The sequence below is a fragment of the Bos javanicus genome, chromosome 5 (genome assembly GCF_032452875.1).
Source record: "Bos javanicus breed banteng chromosome 5, ARS-OSU_banteng_1.0, whole genome shotgun sequence".
Taxonomy (NCBI): Eukaryota; Metazoa; Chordata; class Mammalia; order Artiodactyla; family Bovidae; genus Bos; species Bos javanicus.
In genome coordinates this window covers 8,143,456-8,163,785 of record NC_083872.1, presented here as the reverse complement: position 1 = coordinate 8,163,785, position 20,330 = coordinate 8,143,456, and the positions used below count along the sequence as shown (strand labels likewise).

Below are 20,330 nucleotides of genomic sequence, written 5' to 3'. Positions count from 1 at the left end.
TAAAGAGAAAGCTTCCTTTAATATTTAAAATGCAGGAGAGGAAAAACAGATATGCACATGCCATTAAAGCTAAGGGAAACATCCAAAATGAAACACGTTTTAAAATTAGTATCAGGATATCTTGTACAACGTACCTTAAAGAGACGTCTAATTACACCATCTAAGACATCCCACTTGGTTTTTCCACTAACACCAATGGATCCTATCAAATATGCCTGAGACTTCTGATCCTAAGTAAGATCAAAATAAAATAAGATAAAACCCAACTGCATCTTGTTTTATTATATCTACTAAAATATTAATATTGGTGGTGATTAACACTAAAATATATATCAAACTTATGGTTTATATAATAGTAGACATACACAGTGGATTATACAAAATACCCCAGCAAACAAAACAACCAAAGTAACTAATTAACTAACAAGCAAAGTAACAGGAATAGCAACAAAACAAGAGAGAAAGAAGTTAGATGAAGTGGTATGGCCAAGGAAAACTGATTCATGACCTGTTCAGTAGAAAGGAAAGGTCCAGGAGAGAACAGCCTTCCATTTTAGTGAGCATGTACATTTCTGAAGAGAATCAGCTTGGTGGGAAGGAGATGGTGATAGAGATGCAACAGAACTATATCTTGAGTTCTAAAATGTCATCTTGACATTTTTGCAATCTAAATGTTAAGTCCAAAACTCAGTTTATTATTTTTTATTTAGATTATCTCTAAGATCGAATCCAAATTTGAAAAATAAGTTATCCATGGCAGTATGGGATTCATATATTCACAACTCAGGCTCTACTTTGAATTTATCAGAAAATTCAATATTTAGAATACTTGCCAGGAAATCCTACAGGATTACAAGGAATCCTTGAAGATTCTTGGAGAATCTTCAAAATTACATTTCAAAACTCAAAGATTTTCATTGACTTGATTTTTTTGTTTTTTGGTAGGGTTTTGGTGTTTTAAATATAAACATGGTTCATTTCATAGCAAAACTATTAAAGTGGTTAGTTTACTTTTCATATATGAAAGTCTAAAGATGAAACTACATCTACATGTAATTAAGAAAAGTGATGTTAGGTCAAGTCACTTAGCTGGCTCTGACCTACATTTCTTCATCTATAGCATTTAACTCTATAAGGGTAAATGATTATCACCACTACTTAGGTATAACCTGAAACTAATATTTGTTTTTAAAAAAAAGTTAGAAATTCATAGCAAAACCACTGTTATTTTTATACCACTGTTATAGACTGAATGTTCTTGTTCCACTCAAATTCATATATTAAACCACAACTCCCAATTGATGGTGTTTGGAAATGGAATCAGCAGGAGGTAATAAGAGTTAAATTAGGCCATGAGAGTGGGTCTGACATCACAGGATCAGTAGCTTTCTAAGTCGGAGAAGGCAATGGCACCCCACTCCAGTACTCTTGCCTGGAAAATCCCATGGACGGAGGAGCCTGGTAGGCTGCAGTCCATGGGGTCGCGAAGAGTCGGACACGACTGAGCGACTTCACTTTCACTTTCATGCATCGGAGAAGGAAATGGCAACCCGCTCCAGTGTTCTTGCCTGGAGAATCCCAGGGATGGTGGAACCTGATGGGCTGCCGTCTGTGGGGTCGCACAGAGTCGGACACGACTGAAGCGACTTAGCAGCAGCAGCAGCAGCCTTATCTAAGTAGGGGAAGTAAGAGAGAGATCTCTCTCTCCCCAAGTACACACACTGAGGAAAGGCCTGTGAGAACATAGCCAAGAAGGTGCCATTTGCAACCCAAAGAGAGAGCCCTTTTCAGGAACCAAACCAGATAGCACCTTGATCTTGGACTTAATAACCAGGAGAAAACAAATTTCCATTGTTTAAGCCATCCAATCTGCAGTATTTTGTTATGGTAACTCAAGAAGACCAAGATATCTTCTTCTTAACATTCAGAAATATTGTCTTTCAGAATTATTTTGAAAAAGAAAACTTGTTTTCTGGTGTTAATGTAACTGAGTCAAAATGGACATGCTTACAGTGCTTTTAAGCCGCTGCTTTTAAATCAGAGATCGTTCAAGCTTCACTGAGACTATTATAGTCTTTTACAAAAAGACCCACATGGGAAATTCAGGCACAGATCTGCAGCTCAAGCAGAAAGCTTATGGCATTATAATTCTTAGAATATATGCTCAATGTAAAAATTCACAATTGCTAGCTCACTTTTCAAACTTAAATACTGCAATTATCTTAAAATTCTAAAGTTCTTTGCTCTTCTGTTTGATACGAAAAAATTGGATACCTACAAATTTGTATTTTTGGCCACTGAAATACAATTTCAACTTGAAAAAAAATATTTTTTGTTTCAAGAAGAGTCTAGGATCAGGATGACACTGCCAATTTGAAGGCAATATTTGATTTCAGAAAAATTAAATATTTGCCTTTTCAGCTAGGGCCTTGCTTAAAAATGATACACAAAAGTAGTATTAATGGACATTGTTATAATGAGTCTAATAAAATATATCTATCTTTCCAGTGTCTAGAATGGCCATATAGCTTATAGTCTCCTCTTTGTGGAAAGACCATCTTGACAGTTCTAGCAACACGGTACCATACATCATAAACATCACCTGTATTTAGTTAGATAAGATGCTATGTCAAAGAAAGCCATGTGTTTCTTTTTAGGTTTTAGGAATGAGGGTGGCTGACAGCCGCTACTATTTTCAGTGAATAAACATGAAGTACGGAGACACATTTCTATCTATAGGATGAGGCCATTTCTTTTTGAGTCCCTAACTTTCATGCTTTTATAAACATATTAAGCCAATGCCAAGACAAACTCTGCTGGTGGTATATTTATCAGGAAAAATACTCATATTTCAATATATTTGACTTGTGGTCATTCACGGTAATAAAGAGCTTAAAATTAAAGAAATACCTTTGCTCGGCCGTAGCCCTTGCTTATGGAGACTATAATTTTCACACTGCGGCCATCCTTGTGTCCAGTTGCATCACCAGGATCATCCAGCAAAATATCTACCAAATTTCCAAAGAAACATACACACACATAACAGAGTCATGTTAGCTCGGATTTGTCTACTGTCATCACTTTCTCCCCCATAGTTTTACGCTTTTCAAGGGGAATATTTACCTTTTCTGCCATGCATTCTAACTTAACACAGGTGAAAAACCTCAGCTTTCAAGAAGATGGGTGGCTGTGGTTGGGTTAAAATTTTCATCTAAGACTTTACTTCTGTTTTCAAAGATCTTCACCCAAGTGTTGGGCCATCGCAATAGATGAGGAAATAAGGGGTTTTTTCCCCTATTATGCACAGGTCTGAGTAATACCTGAGTAATATTTAGTTACCATTATAACTGCAACAAATTGAAAAGCAATCTGATTTTCTATCTAGCTGAAAATATCCAAGCTCAAACCCCACGAAATTATGAATGCAAAGGTGCTGAGATTGACTGTCAACTGAAATTATTTTCAAGCATTTGGTACAAACACAGCTATATGATTACTTTTCCTTATATCTGTAATTTTAGGTAATGTTTTGAATTTCAATGATGGCATTATACTTCCCTGCAAAAATATATTAATTATTGCTCTTCTGTCCTCTTTCTGCTCACAGTTTCAAAACAAAAATGATATTTCTAGTAATCAGCTAAGAGTTACAGAAGCATGATAAAGCTAGTTAACCTTTAAACTACCAACTTTAAATGTGATTAAAGATTAATTTTTTAAATATAGTATATGAGATTAATGTTCAGTTTGGAGAATGAGTAAGGCAAACTATCCCACATATGTTTTCCTTTGAAAATGATGATATTATAGAGGCATATTTAATATGAAGATAGTGTTCTGTGGACAAAGGAAACTTAGCTATATGTTGAAGATCACATGTGCCTGGTGACAAGAGGACTCAATTGCTCACACTGTAAATTCAGAGAGACAAGGACTTTGTATCATTATATAAAAGAAACAATTTCATCAAATGGGTTCTGAAAATAAAATTGTTGTATTACTTTAATAATTGGAATATGCAATTTTGCAAAGAAAGGAGTTTAAAAAATGCCATAATACCGTAACAATGAAAAACAAATTTAGAGTTTAAGGAATATGGAGATTTTTTTGCTAGAAATTTTTAAATTGTCAAAGACAATCTCCCTTGCTGGAATTATTTTTTTTTTTACTAGATGAACATCCTCCTGGTCTCATCTTTTTGCTTATCCTGCTCAAAACTCTTCCTTAAGTGTCATTTTAATTCTCGTTCCTTTTCTCAAAATTTTAAACAGGCTAATTATTCACAACTAAATATCTTATAATTCATGACCAAATCACCTCTTTAGTACTTTGTTCAATTATTCATAATTGTTTATAAATATTCAAAAATAATTATTTAAAATAATAATTTATTAAGCATCAAAGAAATCAGGTACTGTCCTGGGCACTGGAAATGAATACCATGGTGAGAAAGATGAATTCCCTGCTCTATCATTTACTGAACTAATTATAGTAATCACATCCCCAAGTCTTGGTTTCTTCATCTATAAAATGGGTTATAAAACCATCAGCTTGGTAGAGTTATCGAGAGCATAACAGACAATGCTTTTAAAGCACTTTATCCTCAGTATTTAGTAAGTTCACCTGTTCTAACCATTACTCCTTTTCTCTGTGTGTCTATTCTAACTCCTTGTATTAACAGTTGGAGGAGAACACCGTGGCTCACTCTGGGTCTCCCCATTGGTACACCAATGGGATGATCACCGGAGCAAACAACTCTGAGGGAAAACAAACAACAGCCAATTTGAGATTAGGTTCTTTGTTTTTTTTTTTTTTTGTTTATTTATTTATTTGGAAAATAAGTTATGGTTCTCTGTCAACATATTGAAAATAGAATAAAAAGGTTTGCCATTCTGGTTCCAATCAAGTGAAATACTGACAAGAAAAATAAAGGTTTTTTCACACCTCTGTCTTCATTGGATGCATGGAACATGCACTATATTTGAGGAACTGGACCTCTGTCAATTGTCCTCTGTCTACTTCTTTTTTAATTAATCATGTACTCTACAAAGCTTTTCTGTTAAAAAGCCCCAGCATAAAAGCACTTTTAACTGTCAAGTTTGAGCCCACTAACCATGCAGAGTTCCAAAGAATAGCAAGGAGAGATAAGAAAGCCTTCCTCAGCAATCAATGGAAAGAAATAGAGGAAAGCAATAGAATGGGAAAGACTACAGATCTCTTCAAGAAAATCAGAGATACCAAGGGAACATTTCATGCAAAGACGGGCACAATAAAGGACAGAAATGGTATGGAACTAAAAGAAGCAGAAGATATTAAGAAGAGGTGGCAAGAATACACAGAACTGTACAGAAAAGATCTTCATGACCCATATAATCACGATGGTGTGATCACTCACACTGAGCTGGAGCAGACACCCTGGAATGTGAAGTCAAATGGGCCTTAGGAAGCATCACTATGAAAAAAGCTAGTGGAGGTGATGGAATTCCAGTTGAGCTATTTCAAATCTTAAACGATGATGCTGTGAAAGTGCCACACGCAATATGTCAGCAAATTTGGAAAACTCAGCAGTGGCCACAGGACTGGAAAAGGTCAGTGTTCATTCCAATCCCAAAGAAAGGCAATGCCAAAGAATGCTCAAACTACCGCACAATTGCACTCATCTCACACGCTAGTAAAGTAATGCTCAAAATTCTCCAAGCCAGGTTTCAACAGTACATGAACCGTGAACTTCCAGATGTTCAAGCTGGTTTTAGAAAAGGCAAAGGCACCAGAGATCAAATTGCGAACATCCGCTGGATCACTGAAAAAGCAAGAGAGTTTCTGAAAAACATCTATTTCTGCTTTATTGACTATGCCAAAGCCTTTGACTGTGTGGATCACAATAAACTGTGGAAAATTCTGAAGGAGATGGGAATACCAGACCACCTGACCTGCCTCCTGAGAAACCTGTATACAGGTCAGGAAGCAACAGTTAGAACTGGACATGAAACAACAGACTGGTTCCAAATAGGAAAAGGAGTACGTCAAGGCTGTATATTGTCCCCCTGCTTATTTAACTTATATGCAGAGTACATCATGAGAAACGCTGGGCTAGAAGAAGCACAAGCTGGAATCAAGATTGCCAGGAGAAATATCAATAACCTCAGATATGCAGATGACACCACCCTTATGGCAGAAAGTGACAAAGAAGCAAAGAGCTTCTTCATGAAAGTGAAAGAGGAGAGTGAAAAAGTTGGCTTAAAGCTCAACATTCAGAAAACTAAGATCATGGCGTCTGGCCCCATCACTTCATGGGAAATAGATGGGGAAACAGTGGAAACAGTGTCAGACTTTATTTTTGGGGGCTCCAAAATCACTGGAGATGGTGACTGCAGCCATGAAATTAAAAGACATTTACTCCTTGGAAGGAAAGTTATGACCAACCTAGATAGCATATTGAAAAGCAGACATATTACTTTGCCGACAAAGGTTCGTCTAGACAAGGCTATGGTTTTTCCAGTGGTCATATATGGATGTGAGAGTTGGACTGTGTGGAAAGCTGAGTGACGAAGAATCGATGCTTTTGAACTGTGGTGTTGGAGAAGACTCTTGAGAGTCCCTTGGACTGCAAGGAGATCCAACCAGTCCATTCTAAAGGAGATCAGCCCTGGGTGTTCTTTGGAAGGAATGATGCTAAAGCTGAAACTCCAGTACTTTGGCCACCTCATGTGAAGAGTTGACTCATTGGAAAAGACTGATCCTGGGAGGGATTAGGGGCAGGAGGAAAAGGGGATGACAGAGGATGAGATGGCTGGATGGCATCACTGACTCGATGGACGTGAGTTTGAGTGAACTCCGGGAGATGGTGATAGACAGGGAGGCCTGGCGTGCTGCGATTCATGGGGTCGCAAAGAGTCAGACACGACTTAGCGACTGAACTGAACCGAACTAAAATTGCCCAGGAACATGTATATTATTGGTTTTCAAGCGTCATCTAGTGGCTGTGCTTTGTAATCACCACAGGTCCTCCTGTAAATCTTTCTCAACCAAGTCTTTTATGTATACAAAAATGATTAAATGCTGTGTGTGTGCACTCAATTAAAGAAGCAGTTATACTTTATAACTGAATAGTTCATCAGATATTAAGACGTTAGGTTATATGATTCTATTTGCAACTGACTAAAATGCTACCCTTATTCTAAACTCAATACTGGAACCCAGCGTTTCCTTTTTGTCTGTTTGGTGACAGTTTAATAGAGCTGTAGCCCGGTGACAGAGGAGCACTGTATTCTCCCTGGGCTGCAAAATGCAGGATTACTAGTCAAATTTAGGAATAGTGCCTGAAACACCTGTAAATGGGCAAAACGCTATCAAAATGCACGGGGTTCTGATTATACAGTGATGAGTACAAACCATCATCAGAGAATACTACTCCTTCGTCCTATCTGTAATCCTGGAGGAAGTACTTGTCAAGCACAAACAATTGTTTTAAAAAATGATATGAAAACCGTATGTCTAAGTCGTTTCACTCTTACACAGAATGTTCTTTTAAGATGATCATGACTGAGAATGAACTTACAAGGAAAAAGGGCTATCTCTGAGAATTAGGGTGTTAACGCTTTGAAGAGGGAATGGGTGAGGGCAGTGGTGGGCAAGGGTCTCCAAATTCGAGGTGTCCTCGCTTGTGAAGTCCTAGGCATGCTGTGATTAGGCACTGTGCGCGCAAAATCACCTGACGTAACAGACTCCGCGATGTTCAGATTGTTGAGCGAGAGCCCTAAGGACTGGCGCGAGGAGGAGGAGGAGGTGCTGCTCGCGGACTCGGACGGGGGCCGAGCAGGCTTCGCCACGTTCCCCGTCTCCGCCTTCAGCCGGTCATTTTCAGCCTTCAGTATTTCAATCTCGTTCTGTTGTGAAATTGAAAAACATGGCGCTAACTTGAAGAGAAAAGGGTATCAACTCTTTTAGTAGTAGTGTTAATCAGTGGGTTTTTTTTTTTTTTTTAATGTGGTGAGATATTAAAAAACAACTATGAATTATGAAAACAAGATTTCCTTCCAAAGAAGGAAAAGTAAATCTCTTTCTCTGTCTCCCATATATACATATTCAGATATTCACAAATATAGATACACTGACCAGTGGAATTTTTTCACACTTAAAAAAAAATCTATCATATATTTGAGGAGTTTTCCAGGATGTGGTCTCACCTGAATTAAGAATAACATAATTGAAGAGGTCATTCCATTTCTCATTTTAGAATTACACACTACAACATATATAAAAACAGATAACCAACAGAGAGACCTACTATATACTCAATATTTTGTAAAAACCTATAAGGGAAAAGAATTTAAAAAGAATGTATCTATCTATCTATATTCAGGTATATATATATAACTGAATCACTGTGCTGTGCATCTGAAACTTTGTAATACAACATTATAAATCAACTATGCTTTAATAAAATAAAATTTAAAAATTTAATGCAATACTATTAATATCTCATAGAAGAAAATGCCCTTCGTAATATTCTGAATTCAGGAAGAGTTGAAAATCACAGTAAAACAAAAGTTATATAAATGAAGTGATTTAAAATTATCACTTCAGAATCCTAGCTAACGTCTGAAAAAGTTTTTGTTCCTTCGAAACAGAGCACTAAGCTCATAAAAACAACACAAGCCTTTTGATGAATATATCAGTGGTATAGGAATCTGCTTGGCAACGAGCTTTTCCTGTTTCAGTCATCTGCGGTACCAAGTGATTATTGGTTGACAATAATAAAATGAAAGTCTGAGCACAGACTGGTTCTGAATTTAGCCTTCGGATCCTTCCAAGATATACAAAAGCTTTACTTTTACAGATGGCATTCTACATCACTTTTACTTTCATATTTAGAAAGCTTGTGTTATATTTCTGTCCTTTCCTCATTTCATTTGTTTTTCAATAAAAAACAGGTAAAGGTGTTTGAAAGTCAGATTTCAAAATTATAGGAAGAAGTTACCAAAAGGTAAATCACGGGGAAGTCAAGAAGCAAGGGCTGCAGTAGTTTCTCTGAAAACTTAGCTCTCAGCCAGTTCAATCACTAGTAAAGGTGCCTTCAATGGTCCTTGAGTGCAACCAGCCAGTTTGCATTCCCATTTCCAAAGCTGGATTTTACAAAATTCTCCAACCGATATTAGGAAAGGAGTTGCGGAGATTAAATAAAAAGAGTGCATTTCCAAAAGGGATTTAAATGTGAGATTTGCTTTTACAATAACTGAGACAAGAGAATAAGCAGCATTTCAAAGCTCTCCTGTTCACTCCTTGAAGGTGCTTACAGACCAACCTGCATCCGGTTCATGGCTTCCCGGATCTGATCGAGATGATGTGCAGAGCTGAGGGCCTCCAGCCGAATATCTGTTAATTTTAATTCCTTTTCTCTGAGCTCACTCTTCAACTGCAGAATTATCTCTGCCTCAGCCTCTGTGCATTCACAGATCCTGAAGAAAGAAACAAGCACAAAATCAGCAGTTGGGGAAGCCAGAGGATTAGGAAAGGCAATGATTCTTTTAAAAGCTGAACTGCAATAATATCCAGCAGGTACAGAGATTATTTGCTGCTGGCAAAACCTAGAGAAAAGGAAAAAGAGTTTTACAAACAGAAATACATTCATAGGTTCAAAACGGAAAAGAGTAGGCCTTTGTCTCTCTCTCTTTTTTTAATCTCTATTTTTTGAAGTTTAAAAACAACCTATCTTTACTGTATAGAAACTGATACTCAAAATTCCCTTGTTGCTAATATTTGTGGGGCTGAAAGTCAGAGTATTACTATATCTCATTCAACCATTTTTTCAAGGGACTTAACCTTCTATTTGCAACATATTAAATTTGTTTAAAACAAAGTTATTATGTATCAAAATGTTGATTTCTAGTTTTATAAAATTTTGCAAAGAATAATCTTATTTTGCCATAATACTATCTCCCGGTTACCACAAAACTTCAAAATAAATATTGTAGACAATAAATCAGGGAGATTAGTTTTGGACATTTAAATAATGGATGAGTGTTATATAATCCTTCTGGTAGGCTCGGCTGATTTAGGAGGTCAGCTAATGAAACTGAAGCAAGGTTTCAACCCAAACAAGCGGGCTAGTTGGGGCTGCTTGAAGGTCACATACACGACATCCTCACTGCTGTTGTGTTGTTGTTTTGTAGACAGCTTGGGAGGAAATGTGTCAAAAAGAATTTCTGTTGTATTAATGAGTAGCTTTTCTATTTAAAATGTGAGGATTAAGTTGCTGGTCACAAAATGACCGTGCTATGTTCTTCTAAGTAAGGGAATTAAACAGAGTGTGCACGGTCTTAAGTGGTTCTATTTGTGACCTCGTGTATATCACAGCTCCGGGGAGCTGCCGTCACGGGCACACATGGACTCTGAACTGAACAGTGTACAGAACAAAGAGAATTATCAGAGCACATGTTTAACCTTCTACATGTTTTATTCTTTCTTATAACATTCTAGTGGGATACTATAAAAAATGCTATGCTAGATTATCTAACACAATTGAAGAAAAATGGATTGCAGTTTGGCTTAAGGTAACAAAATTTTACTTCCACAACAGGAGGGCAGAGGAGGTAGTCATTGTTGAAACACATGCGAGTGATTTTAGAGAAAGCAGGAGTGAACACTGCTTAGGTTAGAACTGGGATCTGAGCAGTTTTCATGCATCACACTCCATTTTACCGGGATCTATGCTTGTAGATCACAGGGCCATTTTGCCGTTTCTTTGGTGGCCAGACAAGGGGTGACCTGCATTTAATGCACAGTTAGATAGATACAAGGACAAATGCCAGTGAAAATAATAACTTAGAAAAGGGGAGAATGAGATCAAGAATCATTCACGTTCTAATGTATGGAAAACAGAAGAGAAATGAATGCTGTCTGCTATTCTAAGGAAGATCTGGAAATAACGGACACAGAGACGATGCTGCAATTCCATTCAGAACACACACGTGGGCCTGGCCTGAAGTCGTCTTCAATAGATTCTTCCTTGTGCTGCAGAGGGGGTGACTTACGCAGAGGCAGACTGGGAGGGCTTCATGGAGGCTGACCCACAGTCACCCCCGTTGTGGGGCAACTTGGGGGATGCTGGGAGGGACGAATCTGTAAGCTCTTCAATGTCCGAATGTGAGGAAGGGGGCTTGGTGGACTTTTTCTTCCCAAAGGCTTGTTTGAATGAGCTTCTCAGCTGCAAGAAAGGACAGAAATTACCTTCCTTGTCTATTTGCACTGGGGGCATCTCGCTTTGGGCCGTTAGTTTGCAAGTGCCATCCTAGCCACTGCCTGGGGTCAGTATGTATAAGCAAAGGATTAACAGCTGCAGCACGGTATCTCTAATTAAAAAAAAAAAAAAAGATACCGTGTTTTGTGTTTCTGTTTTATTTTTGTATTAATCCAGCACAGCGCAAACATGGAAGGCTTTTAAACAGTGCAGGGACAAGGGCATGGCCATCAGAGCACTCATTTAAAACGAAGTACCTTGAAGGGATCTCCTTTCAGAAGGCTCCTCTCTTCAAGGCAATTTGTTTTAAATGGCCACTTTAGCTCTACTGTCAAGTCAGGGCCTGCTGACAGTACAAACTTAAAAAGCAAAATGAAATCAAATTCACCTAACACTTCATCAATCGTGAGTTTCTATTCAAATTTTCAGTTCCCAGACTATGCAAACCAGAATTGGTACGCCCTACAGCGCTATTTGGAAAGTAGTTTTACTTCTCTTTAAAATTGAAGATTAAAATGAAAAGACACAAAGAAAAGACAAACAAGGTAATCTGTTTTTAAAAGGTATAAAAGCTTCCTGCCAAAATGAATAGCATTCATGCCAAGGGTGGGTGTTTTATAGATGCATGCCAGACTGTCCACGATTTATATTCACCTCACTTCCTCTAGAGTTCACCTTGCAGAAACATGAAAGAGTGCGCAATTACAAACCAAGGGAAGGAAGGCTGATCAGTATTTTAAAATATTACCTGCATCAACATTGTTTTTAAAACAAAAAAGATATTTCTCTCATTATTTACAGAAAGCACTCTAGTAAAATCCTTTCCTAATTTCATTTTGGATTTCATCAAGAGTTCTACTTATTTAAAATTTACTTTTCTTTCATAGCAGTCAAAAAAATCCTTTACTTCATTATTTTTTAAACATTTTGTAGTGGTAGCATCTTCCCCTCAGTTTTTCAGCAATTACTTTATATCATAAATTAGCTAACAAGGGATAGTTCTAGCTAACAAGGGGTAGTTCTGTTAAAGTACATTTTTATATTTCTCCTATGTTCTTTTGGTGAAAATATACAGAGTTGATTTCTGATACAGTGGTACTTTCACACCAGAAGCTCTGTTGATGCAAGGGGTGCAGAAGTTTGCAAGGACTCGTCTTTCTTTTTTACCAATTCTATTTTTTCTCCTCTTCTTCCATCAGCATCTTTACCACCATCACCATCATCACCACTACTAACACCACCACCATCATCACCCTCATCCTTTTCTTCTTCTTCATCTCCACCTTCACAATAAGGTCCTGCTTTGAGCCATTTATTTATAGATGCTACTCTATTTTTCTTTACAATATCCCTGTAAAGTCAGTATAATTATCCAGTTTTTACAAATGAGAAAATTTAGGCTCGCCAAAAGGTGAAGTAACTTGCCTAAGAGCCAAAAAGTAAGCATCAGAGTTGGGATTCAAATCTAAGTTCAGTTAGTCCCAACTCCAAGATGTCTGTTCTTCAGCAACAGGCTGCCCTGAGCTTTTTGATGAGTATAGAATTTGAGGGGTGAGTCACATGAATGAGACACTGTAAACTGCTGTGAATCTCTAAAGCCCAAAAGGAAAAATCCTGCCTCACTGTGCAGTAATAAGTTTGTGAATTAGATGAATGCTAATAGCTTACCCAATTTTTCTTTTTCTTCTTCTTGGAGTCGGCATCGTTACCACTGCCAATGCTGGAATGGCTTGTGGCACTGTTAATACTAGAAACGCTTTCAGAGGAATGCTGTCTTCTGATGCGGAGATCTAGCCACAGACAGAGAGAGCCACATTTACTCAAAAAGACTTGCAATCTGACCAAATAAGAATTTTAGGCTTTCTGAGAGGAAGTTCTCTAAAAATAGTCAACACAGCTTTGTATAGATCATTTCAATGCAGTTTTAGTTTTATAAGCTCAACAAAGTATCATCCTATTTGCTTTAATTAATTAGGTTACCTGTATTAAGATTCAATAGGAATCTCAGGTAAGTCTGTAGCATTGGCAGTTTAATGAATTCTGAGTTTTGTCGCCAAATTAAATGCTATGCTAGTGATTTTTACTGAATACCTAGATTAAACAGCACTTAGAAAATCATTTATCCCAATGATATATTCCATGGAGTAAATGGAAACTCATAATGGCATGAAAATTAATTGTGTCTTTTTAATATTTGTCCTTTGAATAAAGCTACTGAAGCCAGATATACCGGCTTTCCATTTCATAGAAGCATACCTTGTTAGAGCCAAAACAAACCTTGTGAGTCATCTAAGCACTTTATCTCATAGATGAGACAACCTAAATGCAAGGAAGTACCTTGACCACGGTCAAAGAGCCAAAGTCATCAAGAGAGAATCTAGGTAGACTTCATTAGTGAATTAAATAGAAATCATATTTCACTTCAGTTCTGCCGCTCAGTCATGTCCGACTCTTTGCAACCCCATGAATCGCAGCCAGCCAAGCCTCCCTGTCCATCACCAAATCCCGGAGTTCACACAAACTCACGTCCATCGAGTTGGTGATGCCATCCAGCCATCTCATCCTCTGTCGTCCCCTTCTCCTCCTGCTCCCAATCCCTCCCAGCATCAGGGTCTTTTCCATGAGTCAACTCTTCGCATGAGGTGGCCAAAGTATTGGAGTTTCAGCTTCAGCATCAGTCCTTCCAGTGAACACCCAGGACTGATCTCCTTCAGAATGGACTGGTTGGATCTCCTTTCACTCCAAGGGACTCTCAAGAGTCTTCTCCAACACCACAGTTCAAAAGCATCAATTCTTTGGCACTCAGCTTTCTTCACAGTCCAACTCTCACATCCATACATGACCACAGGAAAAACCATAGCCTTGACTAGATGGACCTTTGTTGGCAAAGTAATGTCTCTGCTTTTCAATATGCTGTCTAGGTTGGTCATGATCTTCCTTCCGAGGAGTAAGCATCTTTTAATTTCATGGCTGCAGTCACCATCTGCAGTGATTTTGGAGCCCCCCAAAATAAAGTATGACACTGTTTCCACTGTTTCTCCATCTATTTCCCATGAAGTGATGGGACCAGATGCCATGATCTTAGTTTTCTGAATGTTGAGCTTTAAGCCAACTTTTTCACTCTCCTCTTTCAATTTCATCAAGAGGCTCTTTAGTTCTTCTTCACTTTCTGCCATAAGGGTGGTGTCATCTGCATATATGAGGTTATTGATATTTCTCCTGGCAATCTTGAGTCTAGCTTGTGCTTCTTCTAGTCCAGCGTTTCTCATGATGTACTCTGCGTATAAGTTAAATAAGCAGGGTGACAATATACAGCCTTGATGTAAGTTCACGGTAAGCTCACTGGAAGTTCACGGTTCACGTATTGCTGAAGCCTGGCTTGGAGAATTTTGAGCATTCTTTACTAGCGTGTGAGATGAGTGCAATTGTGCGGTAGTTTGAGCATTCTTTGGCATTGCCTTTCTTTGGGATTGGAATGAAAACTGACCTTTTCCAGTCCTGTGGCCACTGCTGAGTTTTCCAAATTTGCTGGCATATTGAGTGCAGCACTTTCACAGCATCATCTTTTAGGATTTTAAATAGCTCAACTGGAATTCTATCACCTCCACTAACTTTGTTCATAGTGATGCTTTCTAAGGCACACTTGACCTCACATTCCAGGATGTCTGGCTCAAGGTGAGTGATCACACCATCGTGATTATCTGGGTCGTGAAGCTCTTTTTTGTACTGTTCTCCTGTGTATTCTTGCCACCTATTCTTAATATCTTCTGCTCTGTTAGGTCCATACCATTTCTGTCCTTGAATTTAACTCAGATGACAATTTTATCTACTACTGTGGGCAGGAATCCCTTAAAGAAATGGAGTAGCCATCATCGTCAACAAGAGAGTCCAAAATGCAGTACTTGGATGCAATCTCAAAAACGACAGAATGATCTCTGTTTATTTCCAAGGCAAACCATTCAATATCATGGTAATCCTAGCCTATGCCCCAACAATTAATGCTGAATAACCTGAAGTTGAATGGTTCTATGAAGACCTACAAGTCTTTTAGAACTAACACCCAAAAAAGATGTCCTTTTCATTATAGGGGACTGGAATGCAAAAGTAGGAAGTCAAGAAACACCTGGAGTAACAGGCAAATTTGGCCTTTGAGTACGGAATGAAGCAGGGCAAAGGCTAATAGAGTTCTGCCAAGAGAATGCACTAGTCATAGCAAACACCCTCTTCCAACAACACAAGAGAAGACTCTATACATGGACATCACCAGATGGTCAATAGTGAAATCAGATTGATCATATTCTTTGCAGCCAAAGATGGACAAGCTCTATATAGTCAGCAAAAACAAGACCAGGATCTGACTGTGGCTCAGACCATGACCTCCTTATTGCCAAATTCAGACTTAAATTGAATAAAGTAGGGAAACCCACTAGACCATTCAGGTATGACCTAAATCAAATCCCTTATGAATTTACAGTGGAAGTCAGAAATAGGTTTAAGTGACTAGATCTGATAGAGTGCCTGATGAACTATGGACGGAGGTTCATGACATTGTACAGGAGACAGGGATCAAGACCATCCCCATGGAAAAGAAATGCAAAAGAGCAAAATGGCTGTCTGAGGAGGCCTTAAAAATAGCTGTGAAAAGAAGAGAAGTGAAAAGCAAAGGAGAAAAGGAAAGATATAAGCATCTGAATGCAGAGTTCCAAAGAATAGTAAGGAGAGATAAGAAAGCCTTCCTCAGCGATCAGTGCAAAGAAATAGATGAAAACAACAGAATGGGAAAGACTAGAGATCTCTTCAAGAAAATGAGAGATACCAAGGGAACATTTCATGCAAAGATGGGCTCAATAAAGGACAGAAATCATATTTAAGACAGTGTAATTCTCCCATTACACCTAATCCCAGCCCATGACTTGGAAGAGTAATAGTAGTAGCAATAATAACAGGTAATATTAAAGCTAGCTTTTACTACATGCTTACTTTGCTCTGGGAGCAATCTAATTTTACTCTTAAAGCAAACCACTGAAATGAGTGTAATCACTAAAGTTTCCTTGCAGTAACACAGCTGAAAAAGAGGCTTAGATGGATCTTACTGTCTATTGTACTAACTGCCAGGTAATATGACTCGTAAAAAGCATGAACTTCTCTCTAGCTAATAAGATATTTGAAAAGGAGACTATTTGATACTAAATCATTTTTTGAAGGTAGCCACTCCATACAAGCTTATAAGATTTATTTATAATATTAAAATTGAAATTATTTCTACTCATAGTGAACAGACCAAAGAGTTAGTGAAGACACAAGAAATTTATAAAATTATTTTTAAGGTCAAATGTGCTTTTAGGCCATCTCTTACTGTTATATTTAATTGGAATCAATGCAGATTAGCCAAGCAAAAAAAATCTCAGTGGAACTTATCTGAGGTCAGAAATCACAATATAGCTTTCAAAAAGTTCCCATAGAAATAATAGTATATAATCAAAACTATTCAGCAAAGTAATTTGACAATAAAATGACCGATGGAAGTGGAACCTTAACTGGTTACTTTCAAATCGTACAATAAGTATATGTGTGGGTGGGTAATATACATATACATATCTCCATCTTTAATCTCATATACATACCTATCCATAAGTACTTTGACTTTTCCATTAAGAGAATAACCATGCTGAAAAATTTTATAGGAGGGTAAAAATATAATAGCTGTTTTTAAGAATCCCTAGAATTTGGTCTAAAAGTATATATTTTTTAATGACGAAAACATTTACAGTTTTTGCATGCGAAAAGCATTACCAGTGCCAAAACCTAAATCATGGTATTTATGTGTGTTATTTTGCATCAACAATAAAGGAGCACAGTATACCTTATCAACTAATGTGGAAATTATGTGAATAAGCAATAAAAGAACATGTGTAGGTATTTGTGTTTTAAATATCTGCTATATTTGGCTACAAGCTTTTCTGAACAAGATTAGCATTTGCTAGTTTTCTCATCATAACTGACTTTTACAAATAAAGCAGATGTATTAAGAGTTAAAGTATTTCAGAGTTTTTATTATATCCAGAATTAATAAATTATATTTGACTTCAAATAATCCCAAAATGTTTAAAGATAGGTTAAAAAGTAGTCCTTGGAAGTATTAGCTATGTTCAACTATGACCGCATTTCCAATAAGGACTGGCAAGGGTGTAATTTCAATAACATTACAGGATGAAAGGAATGCATTTTACTTTTCTCTGACAATTCTTTTCTAGAGTTAAGTATTTGAGTACATGCAGCATCACAGAGTTCAGTATAAATGGTTGACCAAATGAATACCAACAATCTGAATGAATGGAGAAGCTTATTTTAAACGATATACATTTCAGCTATATGTTTATTCATTCTCCACATTCCACTTCCCATCCATTGTGCTGTCACTGTTCTAGTTGGAGCCATCGCCATCACTTACTTGCTCTAAGAAAGAACAGCCAGCCAAGTCATCTTCAAATCTTTTTAAAGAAAAATCTTTCATGCAATCCCTATCAAGCTACCACAGGTATTTTTCAGAGAACTAGAACAAATAATTTCACAATTTGTATGGAAATACAAAAAACCTCGAATAGCCAAAGTGATCTTGAGAAAGAAGAATGGAACTGGAGGAATCAACCTGCCTGACTTCAGGCTCTACTACAAAGCCACAGTCATCAAGACAGTATGGTACTGGCACAAAGACAGAAATATAGATCAATGGAACAAAATAGAAAGCCCAGAGATAAATCCACACACCTATGGACACCTTATCTTTGACAAAGGAGGCAAGAATATGCAATGGAGAAAAGACAATCTCTTTAACAAGTGGTTCTGGGAAAACTCATCAACCACTTGTAAAAGAATGAAACTAGATCACTTTCTAACACCATACACAAAAATAAACTCAAAATGGATTAAAGATCTAAATGTAAGACCAGAAACTATAAAACTCCTAGAGGAAAACATAGGCAAAACACTCTCTGACATAAACCACAGCAGGATCCTCTATGACCCACCTCCCAGAATATTGGAAATAAAAGCAAAAATAAACAAATGGGACCTAATTAAAATTAAAAGCTTCTGCACAACAAAGGAAACTATAAGCAAGGTGAAAACACAGCCTTCAGAATGGGAGAAAATAATAGCAAACGAAGCAACTGACAAAGAATTAATCTCAAAAATGTACAAGCAAATCCTAAAGCTCAATTCCAGAAAAATAAACGACCCAATCAAAAAGTGGGCCAAAGAACTAAACAGACATTTCTCCAAAGAAGACATACAGATGGCTAACAAACACATGAAAAGATGCTCAACATCACTCATTATCAGAGAAATGCAAATCAAAACCACAATGAGGTACCATTTCACGCCAGTCAGAATGGCTGCTATCCAAAAGTCTATAAGCAATAAATGTTGGAGAGGGTGTGGAGAAAAGGGAACCCTCTTACACTGTTGGTAGGAATACAAACTAGTATAGCCACTATGGAGAACAGTGTGGAGATTCCTTTAAAAACTGGAAATAGAACTGCCTTATGACCCAGCAATCCCACTGCTGGCATACACAGCAATGAAACCAGAATTGAAAGAGACACGTGTACCCCAATGTTCATCACAGCACTGTTTACAATAGCCAGGACATGGAAGCAACCTAGATGTCCATCAGCAGACGAACGGATAAGAAAGCTGTGGTACATATACACAATGGAATATTACTTAGCTATTAAAAAGAATACATTTCAATCAGTTCTAATGAGGTGGATGAAACTGGATCCTATTATACAGAGTGAAGTAAGCCAGAAAGAAAACACCATTAAATAACACATATATATGGAATTTAGAAAGATGGTAATGATAACCCTGTATGCAAGACAGCAAAAGAGACACAGATCTATAGAACAGTCTTTTGGACGCTGTGGGAGAGGGTGGGGGTGGAATGATTTGGGAGAATGGCATTGAAACATGTATATTACCATATGTGAGATAGATTGCCAGTCCAGGTCGATGCATCATACAGGGTGCTCGGGGCTGGTGCACTGGGATGAGCCAGAGGGGTGGTACAGGGAGGGAGGTGGGAGGGGGGTTCAGGATGGGGAGCACATGTACACCCATGGTGGATTCATGTCAATGTATGGCAAAACCAATACAATATTGTAAAGTAAAAAAGTTAATAAATAAATTTAAGTAATAAATTAAAAAAAAAGAAAAATCTTACCATGACTCTCTTATTTAAGACTTCCCAGTAGAATCCAATTTGAGCAAGAATAGAAAACATTCCAACTCTTAAATACGGCCTACAGATTCCTAAGTAATCTGGTCAGTACTCATCTCTCCAAACTGGTTCAGTTTATTTTATCTTTGATCATTATCTTCTTGGGGTCAGTTCCATAAGGGCCTGGATCTCTTTTCTGTCTTAAGACCCTTATGGAATGCTTTTCTGTCAGTATTTACAATCTGTGGTACATATACACAATGGAGTATTACTCAGCCATTAAAAAGAATACATTTGAATCAGTTCTAATGAGGTGGATGAAACTGGAGCCTATTATACAGAGTGAAGTAAGCCAGAAAGAAAAACACCAATACAGTATGCTAATGCATATATATGGAATTTAGAAAGATGGTAACAATAACCCTGTGTACGAGACAGCAAAAGAGACACCGATGTATAGATCAGTCTTATGGACTCTGTGGGAGAGGGAGAGGGTGGGGAGATTTGGGAGAATAGCATTGAAACATGTATAATATCATGTATGAAACAAGTTGCCAGTCCAGGTTCGATGCACGGTACTGGATGCTTGGGGCTGGTGTACTGGGACGACCCAGAGGGAGGGTAGGGGAGGGAGAAGGGTGGAGGGTTCAGGATGGGGAACGCAGGTATACCTGTGGCGGATTCATTTCGATATTTGGCAAAACTAATACAATATTGTAAAGTTTAAAAATAAAATAAAATTAAAAAAAAAACAATTAAAAACTAAAAAAAAAAAAAAAAAATCTGCCTTGACAATTGATCCCTGGGTTTCCCATTATATATTACTATCTGGTAAAGGACTTTCTTGACTCTGTAACCAGAGTAGGTTCT

General features: G+C 37.6%; 1 protein-coding gene across 7 annotated transcripts in view; it reads right to left on the bottom strand.

Annotated features, from left to right (window-relative positions):
• Positions 1–20,330, bottom strand: part of NAV3 (neuron navigator 3) — an 892,841-nt gene that overhangs the window by 28,488 nt on the left and 844,023 nt on the right. For 6 of the 7 annotated variants that reach the window (XM_061415605.1, XM_061415600.1, XM_061415606.1 and 3 more), the window contains 7 exons: positions 12,908–13,029; positions 11,894–11,914; positions 11,034–11,206; positions 9,305–9,458; positions 7,712–7,886; positions 2,911–3,008; positions 135–230 (listed from right to left, as the gene is read on the bottom strand). In XM_061415605.1, coding sequence (XP_061271589.1) covers positions 135–230; positions 2,911–3,008; positions 7,712–7,886; positions 9,305–9,458; positions 11,034–11,206; positions 11,894–11,914; positions 12,908–13,029 — 839 coding nt within the window. The remainder of the gene's footprint in view (positions 1–134; positions 231–2,910; positions 3,009–7,711; positions 7,887–9,304; positions 9,459–11,033; positions 11,207–11,893; positions 11,915–12,907; positions 13,030–20,330) is intronic. The other variant, XM_061415602.1, reaches the window with a different exon arrangement.